The 11440-nt window shown below is 42.0% G+C and overlaps 2 protein-coding genes across 2 annotated transcripts; both read left to right on the top strand.

The window, feature by feature from the left end:
- Positions 1-36: 36 nt before the first annotated feature.
- On the top strand, positions 37-2688 carry eny2 (ENY2 transcription and export complex 2 subunit). Its single transcript, XM_052072645.1, has 5 exons — positions 37-247; positions 338-408; positions 710-780; positions 865-939; positions 2411-2688. The coding sequence occupies exons 2-5, from the start codon at positions 341-343 to the stop codon at positions 2485-2487; spliced, it is 291 nt and encodes a 96-aa protein (XP_051928605.1). The 5' UTR covers positions 37-247; positions 338-340; the 3' UTR covers positions 2488-2688.
- Positions 2689-5636: 2948 nt separating this feature from the next.
- Positions 5637-9057, top strand: gdf6b (growth differentiation factor 6b). The gene is made up of 2 exons (XM_052072595.1): positions 5637-6150; positions 7601-9057. The coding sequence occupies exons 1-2, from the start codon at positions 5757-5759 to the stop codon at positions 8467-8469; spliced, it is 1263 nt and encodes a 420-aa protein (XP_051928555.1). The 5' UTR covers positions 5637-5756; the 3' UTR covers positions 8470-9057.
- The last annotated feature ends 2383 nt before the right edge of the window (positions 9058-11440 follow it).

Raw genomic sequence — 11440 nt, 5'->3', positions numbered from 1 at the left:
AAATGGGAAGTTGAGGCGCCAGTATAATTTCATTAAAAAATAACCAATGCAGACTTCCGGCGGGTGATAATATAATTTTAATGACCAAATTCTTCAGCTGAATTAATGTATTTATAGTATGACATTTTGTGTGAATTTATCGAACAGCACCGTCGGAGCGGAAACAAAGTAGTTCCAGCCGCGTTTTTGCCGGTGTATTGTTAACGAGGGACAAGGTGCTCCCGAGCAGATCACATCCAGTAAAAAGGTAAACCAACGAAAATTTTCACAATCCATCTCTCTTTTACCTCGCTAACATATGTTCGTATGTGCTTATTCGCTTTTATTGCCCCATCAGATCATGAGCAAGGACTCACAGATGAGGGCTGCTATTAACCAGAAGCTGATTGAAATGGGCGAGAGGGAGCGGTGAGCAAACTGAAGTCCTTTACAACGATCACGGGCGTTTATTCTCTTTTTTTCAGAAAGACATTTTATACACTCTTTTGGCCACAAAATTATGTGCGCTTGCACAATTCAAAGTGAGAATGTACAACTGGGCCAGCCTACAAAAAACTATTTGCAACTGTACTCGAGTAGATTTTACGGGTATACTTAGTCATTTTACTGACCACCTTTTTACTTTACTTAAAGGAGTTGAATAAGTCCATTTAATTTGACCCAAGTGTCTGTACTTCCACCTGTGTGAGTACTTTTGCCATTTCTGCAGGTTGAAAGAGTTGCTCAGGGCAAAGCTGGTGGAATGCGGTTGGAAGGATCAGCTTAAGGCACACTGCAAAGGTAGTAATTGTGATCAGGCCTCTTTTGTGTACACTTGTGAAACTGACCCTCTCATAAGTGTTACATTGCATCCCGTGTGTCCAGACGTGATTCGAGAAAAAGGCCTCGACCATGTCACGGTGGAGGACCTCGTCAACGAAATCACACCAAAAGGCAGAGGTAATACATCTTTATATAGCGCTTTCACAAGAGCTGCAGCTGTAACAAAGCCCTTGACAGAACAGTTAACATAAGACAATCATACGAATCGTAATAACTATTCCTGTACACGCCTTGTTGTTTGAAGCAGTTATAGAGAGACGTCTCACACGTCGGCTAAAAGCCAAGTTTGAGAGTAAACAAGAAGCTGTAGCGTCCATTGACGATAAAAGACATTGGTTCACTTCAAGTTCCTGTCAAATTTATATCGACTTCAATTCCAAACAGCGACTTTTGGTTCCAAATACGTATCTGCGCTCGGGCAGAGGCTCCTCTCTCCTCATCATCGGCTCCAACAGCCATTCATTGAGACGCACCAACGCAGACTTATCAATCATGCTGAACTAAACGGGGAAGTAAAAAAATGACAGGCGCAAAAAACACAAGTATATACCGTGCTGTCGAGAAGGTGTGACAATCAAGCACAGATTCTTCTACTTCGACGAATGTCAATGCTAAATGCTGAAAACAGTCCAACAATGGGTCCAGACCAAGAACAACAAACACCATATGACAAAACAAAAGACTTAAAAAAAAGCAGAGCTCTTGTAGACGGCTGCCAACCAAGGCAGCCGTCTAAAGTATTGAAAACACGGTTCCTTGAAACTGTCGTTGTTTGCACAGTGATCCAGAGAACACAGGAGCAAAACATACATATCTCGAATCATATACCATTCATCCGTTACAGCCCCCATAAAAGACCACCCAAAAAATTATAACACGTTTTTAGTTTAAAAAAAATCCACAGTATTGTACCCAATAAAATCACACAGTAATATTATAATTGAATAGTATAATAATAATATGTAATTCATTAATCATTGTGCTGCTGCTCCACGTGTGCACAAAGTGGCCACCAGGGGGCAGTGTGACACACAGTACATGTAGATTTTATGAAATAGAAGATTGCAATTAGTCTTTTTTTTTTCAGAGGTAAAAGAATACATGCCAGTCAGTGTTATTATATGTCAAATATAAAGTTGTGGTTAAAAGTCTAATAGATATTCAAGTACCCATCTTCACTCTGCTACTCTAACTGGCCCATGAAAGCTGCTCAAAAATGTCTTATTTCAAGGTTTTTCAAAAAGGTAAACTAAATGACTTTTCCCTCAAAACTTATCCTGATCATGAAACGTAATACATTTACTAATGGAATGGTTTGGGAAGGAAAGTAGTGAGTAACTATAATTTCAATAAAATTGCAATCTCAACTAAAGCCAAATCATTTTTTGAACATTTTCGTAAGAAAAAGAATAATTCAACCTTGTCAGATGACCGTGGCCGTGATGACTGAGAATCTGCAAAGAGAGAAAAATAAAGCCATTTTAGCAAGGACATTGGTGTTGTACATTGCGGTTTTGATGGTTAGATAAAAATTTGCAATTATGCTATTCGGCTAACAATTTTGCTATTTTCTCCATCCTTCCCTTAGCACTGGTTCCCGACAGCGTGAAAAAGGAGCTCCTGCAGAGAATCCGCGCGTTTCTTGCTCAACATGCGGCCTTGTGACCAACACCTCTGCTGTCTGCTTTTTTTTCTCTTTTTTTAACCCATTTCAGCTAGCAAGATAGATCCATAGGTAAAACCCAGACTGAGGTTCATTTACATCGTGTTGTTTTGTAATGCGTTTCATATTTTCTTTTGTTTTGTTTGTTTGTTATACAAGCATTTTTTGGAGAAAAGAAATAAAAGTCATGCCTATTTTGGTTATCAGTGTCTGCTGTTTTTTTTCTTTTGACACCCGACTAATGAGCTTTCAACGCAGGCAGATAAGTGACGCATCACGTTGGTTGTTGTCGCTTTTTGACAGCGACAACGTGACAAAAATGCTGCCGAATTTGTTTCACGGCGTCTTAAAGATGTCTTATGTTATATTTCCCGTGGTACAGCCGCTGAAGTTACATAAGAGATAATCCAGTATGTCATCAACAGTGGCTACAAAAAGTTTACACACCCCTGGTCAAATACCATTTTTTTTGTATTAGCATTTGATTCTTTTAATGCATTGTTTTAGGAAGTTAAAATGTTTGTTGATAGAAATGATTCTTGATAAATCTTTTAACACATTGCACACAGAAACGAACAACCATTCGCACTCACACTCACACCTAGGGACAATTTAGAGTGTTCAATCAGCCTGCCACGCATGTTTTTGGAATGTGGGAGGAAACCGGAGCACCCGGAGAAAACCCACGCAGGCCCGGGGAGAACATGCAAACTCCACACAGGGAGGCCGGAGCTGGAATCGAACCCGGTACCTCTGCACTGTGAAGCCGACGTGCTAACCACTGGACTACCGGGCCGCCATAATGAATACATTAAAAAATTAAATCAATTTGCGACAAGAGATACCTGTATATGAACTAAAAAAAACACTTTGCTCTCAAAATACTCAAATTCAAGCAGCAATTCTTTCACATACCACTAGAGGGAGGCCGCGTTCCACTCTGACACACCGCAAATTTTCCCAACAATTTTGACCTCCAGGGCGACTGCGTCTCGGTGGGTGTGACCACCATGACGGTGACGGCCAGCCTGAAGGACTCCACCGGCGCCAGCGTGAACGGTCTGGAAGGCAACTCCACCATCTTATTCCGCTCCTGCTGGGCCAACTTGAGCGACCTGTCGATGGTCAACAGTGGCGACAACCTCACCATGGTGTTCAGCTTGAACGACTGGCGTGCCACCTCGCAGGAATTCAGCGTCCGGGAGATCCCCACGCCCACTCAGACACCCTTTGACAACGTCACGCGAGCCACCGTACCTGACGACAGCGTGTTCGCCACGGGTAGCACCGTCTTGCCTGGCAGTTTGTGCCTGGTCAGCGTCATTTACAGGTTCCCCTGCTGCACCGATGACCTGCCCATTTGTTAGGGTGCGCTGTCCAGTCACCATCTGCGACAAAAAAATGTGCCGGGTTAAATCATCTATCCATTTTCTGTGATAATTTAATAATATTAACAATAATAATTTGGGTTTACTAACTCAAAATATGATTTTTTTCTTATTTATTTGTGCATTAATTGTGTGCATGCTAAAAGCATGTTATTCCCATTTCTCTCTCGCCCATTATTTTGACATGCAACTACTTCCATGTCATTGATATTCCAAAAATAATAATAAATCACATCTTGCTAGCTATTATTTTACTAGTTCCAAAAATGTGCCGTTTTCCCAGAATTCTACATTTTCAACCAAAAATGTCCTATTTGTTCCCATTGGGACACGTAACATCCCAGGTTCACATGGTTCCCATTAGAAATTCAATTCATTCTAGTTCATTTGTCTAATTCAACATGCAGCTTCTTTATTTTTCCATTCAGCATTTCCGCATTCACACTCAAAATTCTCCAGAAATTGCAAATGTCGAGTTATTAAAGTCTATGATGCTCAATTCAATTGAGGGGGGGAAACGTGTAAAAACATTTACTGACCGGTCACCAGCTAATTTGGGAGATACATATGAACAAAGCTTGGCCTTGGCCTCGGGTTGCCAGTCCTTGGACACAACACTGACTCACAACTAAGGGACAATTTTCGAGTGTTCAATCCATCTACCATGCATGTTTTTGGAATGTGGGAGGAAACCAGAGTACCCATAGAAAACCCACGCAGGCACTGGGAGAACATGACACTACTTATCAATCATTGAACCGGTACCTCTGCACTGTGAGGTCGACACGCTAACCACTGGGCCACCGGGCCGCCCTCTGAAGTTGATGTTACTCCAACGCGACTAAAATAAGTTTGACACCCATGGTTTACAGGAACCGTTGTCCCTTTAACTCATTCAATCTCAGCCATTTTAACTGGAGCAACCCCCTAAAACCCAGCGTTTTACTGGATTTTGATTGATCTTGCAAGGCCCACAGAATATGTGGTTATAAAATAAGATATCCTTTTTTTGTCCCACACTGGGGAAATTTACAGTCTACAGCAGCAAAATTGGGGGGGGGGGGTCGAAAGGAGAAAAACAAAGTGTTTGCATTCACAAAAAAATTCTAGTGATATATGAACATGGAGCATACCAAAATAACATTTGGGCAGCAGAAAAAAATCTTTATCCATTCTTCAGCAATCGGCATTACAAAATGGCTACATGTCATGAAAATGGTGATTCTGCTTTTTGTAAAAGCATGCATTTCAATCACGTGAGACACCACTGCCACCTACTGGTCGCTTTTTTAAATCATTCACAGATTGCATCAGACTCTCCTCCTCTCCATGACGCAAAAAAAGACTTAGACGTACAAGTACGTCCTTGGTAGGCGGGGCCTAATTTAAAAAAGACGTACAAGTACGTCTTGTGGAATGAAAGCGTTTTAATTGAACCCCAACTTAAAGATAGAAGTAAAAACAGCTTGCTTGCTATGTTGCGCAAACATTGTTGCCCAAAATGTTTTATTTTCATCGTTCTCACTTCTCTCATCGGAAGTCAGCCTCATTCACGAGTACAATAAACTACGAGAATTACACGTAGATGCCATGAAATTTTCATTCCACTGTCCATGGTCCTGATCGACGTCCGCCAGGCGTTTTTTCTTTTTTTTTTTTTTTTGCGTGCGTTATTTTGCACTTCACTAGAGGGCACAATTGCTCCATGGCAACTGCCGCACGCATCGCGCGGAGACTGCAGCTCAGAGCAACACAATATGAGTAAAAGAAAGAACGAAAAAGAAAGAAAGAAAGAGAGAGGCATCTTTTCAGCTCCCTCGCCAGGGGAGGAGTGACTGCGTGTATAGGACTCCCACAAAGACTTTTACAGCCTTCATTTTAGGATGGGGGGGGGGGGCGGGGGGTTAACACTTAACTTTGCCCGTCTTGACTCGCCGCGCGCACTTCACTTGGACACTAAATTGCGTGTGTGGCACCGCACGGCCCCTCCTCCCAGGGCCCCCATGGACGTCTCTCTCGTGGCCGCTCTATGCGGGGCTCTGGTGTTCGCCTGGCGGCTGCCCCCCGGGCGCCCTCTGACCCTCTCGCCACCGGGCAAGGCGGCCAAGCAGGCTGAGGCAACCCGCTATTTGAGGGAGTTCCGCGTGGAGCCCCACGACTACATGATGTCCATCTATAAGACCTTTTCCACGGCCGAGAAGCTGGGACTCAACGCCAGTTTTTTCCGGTCCTCCAAGGCGGCCAACACTATCACTAGTTTTGTGGACCACGGACAAGGTAAACACGCATGCGAACATTTGCAACACATTTCTTACAATGCATAGTTTTGGGGTGGTGTGTTTAACGTGGCTTTTTAAAAAAAGTTTGATTTTGTGTTTTCTAGTTGTTTTTGTGGACGATTATTTTAGTACCTTCTTGTTTTTGGTGTGTTTTGTGAAGTTATTGTGCATTTGTTGGGTTTGTTTTTCGATGGGAAATGTGTTTAGTTTTTTTTTTTTTTGCATGGGGGGTTGTTTGGTTTTGTGATGTCTATGTTGTTTTGTGGACAGAATTGTTTATTTCTGTTCGTTCTTCTTTTTGACTAGGTTCTGAATTTTGTTGTGGTGGGTTTTGTTGTTGTTTGTTTTTGTGTTTTTGAGGCAGACAATTTGTTTTGTGTTTTTTTTTTTATTTTGTGATGGACGGTGAGCTTTTTTAGGGGTTTTTTTGGTGATGATTTTATTTGTGTTGTTATTTAATTGCGATTTGTAGTTATTTGTTCCTCTTGTTTGATATCTTTAATGTGTTGGAAAGACAATTTCTTCTATTTGCTTATTGAATTTTATGGGTTTTGTAAGTTATTTTTTTAAATTTTGCAATTATTTAGTTTTTCTTGTTTTTGGGGGATCATTTAGTTTTTAACTTGGTTTTGGTTGTGTTATTTGTGTGTTTTGCGGAAAAGTTATGTGCATAATCTTTTCACTCATGGCCATGCACGAAAGGTGTTTTTGAATGTTTTTGTTGAGTAATTTATTTGTTGTTGTTTTTGGAGAATATATTTTTTGTTGTTGGACATTTTTTTTGGGTGTTTTTGAGTGTTTGGCCAAGAATTTGTTTTTGTGTGGTTTTGTTTTTCGTGGACGGTTGATAAAGTATGTGCAAAATAATTTACTGTGTTGTCGTGTGTTTGTTTTATGGAATTTTTTGTTTGTTTTGTTCAACCTTTGTGAAGTTTTTTTTTTTTTTGCACTATTAGTTTTATTTGTTTTGCGTTTTAGCATGTTTTTCAGTGAGTTTTTAATGGATCATCCCTTCATCCATTATTGGAGTTGCTTATCCTCACGAGAGTCGGGGGTGTGCTGGAGCCTCTGCCAGCCCGCTTTGGGCTGTAGTCTCTCAAATATTTTTTGGGGGTCACGTTTATTAAGTTAGTGGACAATTTTCAGTTTTTGGAAAATTGGACAAGATCTAAAAAATTACACAATATTTAATGTGAATTGTTTTTTTTCATGATTTGTTTTGGTTTTTATGTGTTCTTACCGTTTGTGGCCTTTGCACAATATTTTGTGTGTCTCATCGATACAGATTTGTTTAGCTTTCTTTTGTTTTCTGTTGCTTGTGTTTCTTTTGTTTTTCAAGCAATCGTTTTATCCGTTTTGGTTTGTTCTTGTGATATTTTTTGGTGCATTTATTGCACAATAATTCACCTGGATTTATTTATTTTTGACTGTGTATCATCTTTCCTCAGACGATCTCCTGCTTTCTCCTCTGCGAAGGCAACATTATCTCTTCGACGTGTCCACCCTCTCAAAAAACGCAAAGGTCCTGGGAGCTGAGCTGAGGCTCTACACCAAATTGTCCGGCAATGTTGGCCTGTCTGAGCCCGTGGAGCTTCATCTGCTCTCGTGCCAGGACCGGCGGCTCTTAGACTCCAAAACCCTGGAGCTGCAGGAATGGTCCAGACCCAGATGGGAGGTCCTGGATGTGTGGGAGCCGTTCAAAGAATGGAGGCGCCAAGAGGAGAGCGTCGGGAAACACTTCTGCCTGGAGCTCATGGCCGAGTCAGAGAACTCTGAAAGACAGCTGGATCTAAGCCTACTGGGTCTGCACCGACATGCTAGGCCCCGGCAGAAGAAGGCCATCCTGGTGGTCTTCACCAGATCCAAGCGGAGGCAGACGCTCTTCGGCGAGAAACGGGCGGGTCGAGCCAAAAACCGTGCGCCCGGGTTCAAATCCGGACGCAGCAGGCGGACGGCGGCAGCCAGGAGCCGCCATGGGAAACGGACGGGCAAGAGATCCAGGACCAGGTGCAGTAAGAAACCACTACGAGTCAACTTCCGCGAGCTGGGCTGGGACGACTGGATCATCGCCCCGCTGGACTATGAGGCGTTCCACTGCGAGGGTGTGTGCGATTTCCCGCTGCGCTCACACTTGGAACCCACCAACCACGCCATCATCCAGACCCTGATGAACTCCATGAACCCGGGACACATGCCGCCCAGCTGCTGCGCTCCGGCTAAGCTCAGCCCCATCAGCATCCTCTACATCGACTCGGGCAACAACGTGGTCTACAAGCAATACGAGGACATGGTGGTCGAGGCTTGCGGTTGCAGGTAGGACTTTGGACTCTGGACTCTGGACCCTTTGGCGGCTTTGAATCCTGAACGGTCTGAAGTGGATTTAGTGATGAGTACATACCTCATAACATATATTCCTGCATTGTTCTTCATCCGTAAAACCACCAAGAAAACTCCTCCGTCCAGTTCCCTTCAAGTTTCCAAATTGACGTAACCTAATTTAACTTGAACTGGGTAAATGATTGGCCAAAAATAACTTATGACTTGACCCCCCGCAATACAGTAAAACAGCACATTTTCAGTGTCCTTTTATTGTGGCCAGCCAAAGGCACACCTGTGCAATAATCTATCCATCCTGACATTTTCAACACCGCTTATCCGATTCAGGGTCACGTGGTGCTAGAGCAGGGATGGGGAACCTATGGCTCGCAAGCCACATGTGGCTCTTTTGATGATTGCATGTGGTTCACAGATTAAACAAAATATTCTCGCTTGTTTTATCCATCCATCTTTTTTTCACTGCTCATGTCCTGTTTAGGGCTGCATTTGGCTCCAGGAGCAATTTTTGATTGGATGATTGGGCTACGTTATTTAGATTTTATGGCTCTCTTAGTCCCGACCCTTGTGCTAGAGCGGGGGTGTCCAAACTTTTTGCCAAGGGGGCCAGATTTTATGTGTTAAAATGTCTGGGGGGCCGACCTTGGCTGACATTCTTTACATTGAACAACAATATTGTTCAACAAATTTTAGTAAGCCGGTCTGTTTCACATTTCCATTTTTATTTTAATTTCAACAATCTTAAGAATTTCTTTTGGTTCATTTGAAACAGGTATATCACACGCAACTGCTTATTCACTTGACTTTTTCTTAAACAGAAGTCTCCTGAGTGCAAATTGATTGATTTGAAACATAAAATGTATCACCATGACTTTCCAATAGTCACAAAACCTTTGACTCGAACAACAGGGAAATGAACAAGCAATACACATATCCACAACTGCAAGGATCATTTGAAATATGACATATCAGTCAATATAAACACGGAGTGATGTCTTGTTAACTCGTGAGTGATGCCCTCTAGTGTCTAAATGCTATTACTCATTTAGTGAATGCTATTACTCATTTAGCCACTAGAGGGAAGCAGTACTCTATGAAACATCACTCACCAGTCTACGAGACCTCAGTCAATGCAACACGTGTTTCCATTGCGCCCAACCTGCGGGCCAGACGGCACTGATTTTATGACAGGGGCCGAGGGCCGGATGAAATTCGACCGCGGGCCGGATTTGGCCCGCGGGCCGGACTTTGGACATGCCTGTGCTAGAGCCTGTCCCAGCTGACTTTTTGGGTGAAAGTGTGCTGTCTATTTAAGGTCTTGATATTGGACTATCTCAGCTAAAGTGAGGTGCTCACTAATCTATATTTAGACTTAAATAAAATAAGATAATTCAATATAAATAGGTACAAAGAAAATGTCAGTCATTCATTTCAAGTTGTTTGACATTAAAAGAGCTCACATTTGTTCCGAAGATAAGAAGAGTGTTGAAAGGATTATTTTGCGGGGCACAAGGCTGGAAACCTGTGCCAAGGCCTAACATTCCCTAATTTGGATTAGTATTGAATTGAACACCTTCAGAAGTAAAAAAACTGCTTCGTAAGTGTGATGTTTCCCGTTAGGATTCACGCAAGCGTGGTCATTAAATCCCGTGTGGTGAAAACATTCACAGTCAGAGATTCAGCTCAAGTAAGAAAATCCTTTAGCAGCAAAAGACAGTTGTTTATAATGTTGAGCAAAAATACCCCCGACCCCCACAAAAAGCGACTTGACGGAGGTACCTGCTCCTCGACCGGAAAGCACAAGCTTAGCATTAAAACCGGATTAGGAAATAGCACTGTTTGACACATGCGGTCAGCTTGTTCAGCAAAACCCTTTCAAGGATAATTTGGTGGAAAGAGTTGCCACACAATCATTATCTAGATATATTTCAAAGTTGTTGGTTTACTCATTTAACTTCCTTGGCAGGAAGAGCCAACCAACTAGCTTAGCACAATGACCACATGCACATAAGATGTTAGCCTTTAGCGTTGCTTAACAGGCGGCAATCTTTTAGTCACACAAAATGCACTTTCCCCTTCCAAAAATCCATTTACATTTCATAAACTTTATATACATCGACTTCTACTGCAGAACAGTTTATTTATAGTCAAATTATCTCTATATATTATCGTCAAATATTTTATCGGATCTACTCTAGTTCGATTCCGGCTCGGGGCGTCCTGTGTGGAGTTTGCATGCTCTCCCCGTGCTGGCGTGGGTTTTTTTTGGGTACTCTGGTTGCCTTCTACATTTCAAAAACATGCCTGGCAGGTTAATGGAACACTCTAAAATTGTCCCTCGATGTGTGTGTGTGTGTGTGTGTGTGAGTGCAAATGGTTTTCGTCTAATTGTGCCCTATGATTGGCTGGCAACCAGTTCCGGGTGTACCCTGCCTACTGCCCAAAGACGGCTGGGATCCAGCACACCCGCGACCATCATGAGGATAAGAAAACGGATAGATGGATGGATCAACTCTATTGTTACATTGCTGGTCTGCAGCCAGTGAAATGTCATAATTTTTATTTGTCTGAATGCAAATGTGGAAATATTTCAGTGTGTGTCCTCAAATTCTGGTTTTTGTTGTTCTTTTCTGATGCACTGATGATAAAAAAAAAGTACCGCATGTAAATATTTGATGTGCAATTGATAATTAGTTTTTTTTTTTGGTAAGTTATTGCGAACACATGCTGGATGTTTTTGTGTGAGATTCATGCTGTCAGACAATAGCACATCGGTCTTAAAATGATCATTTCAGGCTGAAGAGTTATATACTGTGCTTTTCTTCTTTTAAAAAAAATATTTACTAAGTATTTTATATTATTGATTTTTCACATAAAATTGCTCAGCTAAATAATTATATTCATATGGAATGTAATACAAGACATCTAGAGTAAGAATTAAAGGAAAGAAAACA

Source organism: Hippocampus zosterae, chromosome 7 (assembly GCF_025434085.1).
Source record: "Hippocampus zosterae strain Florida chromosome 7, ASM2543408v3, whole genome shotgun sequence".
In the NCBI taxonomy this organism is placed as follows: Eukaryota; Metazoa; Chordata; class Actinopteri; order Syngnathiformes; family Syngnathidae; genus Hippocampus; species Hippocampus zosterae.
Note: the sequence above shows the minus strand (reverse complement) of the source record. Positions and strands in the feature narration are given on the sequence as shown.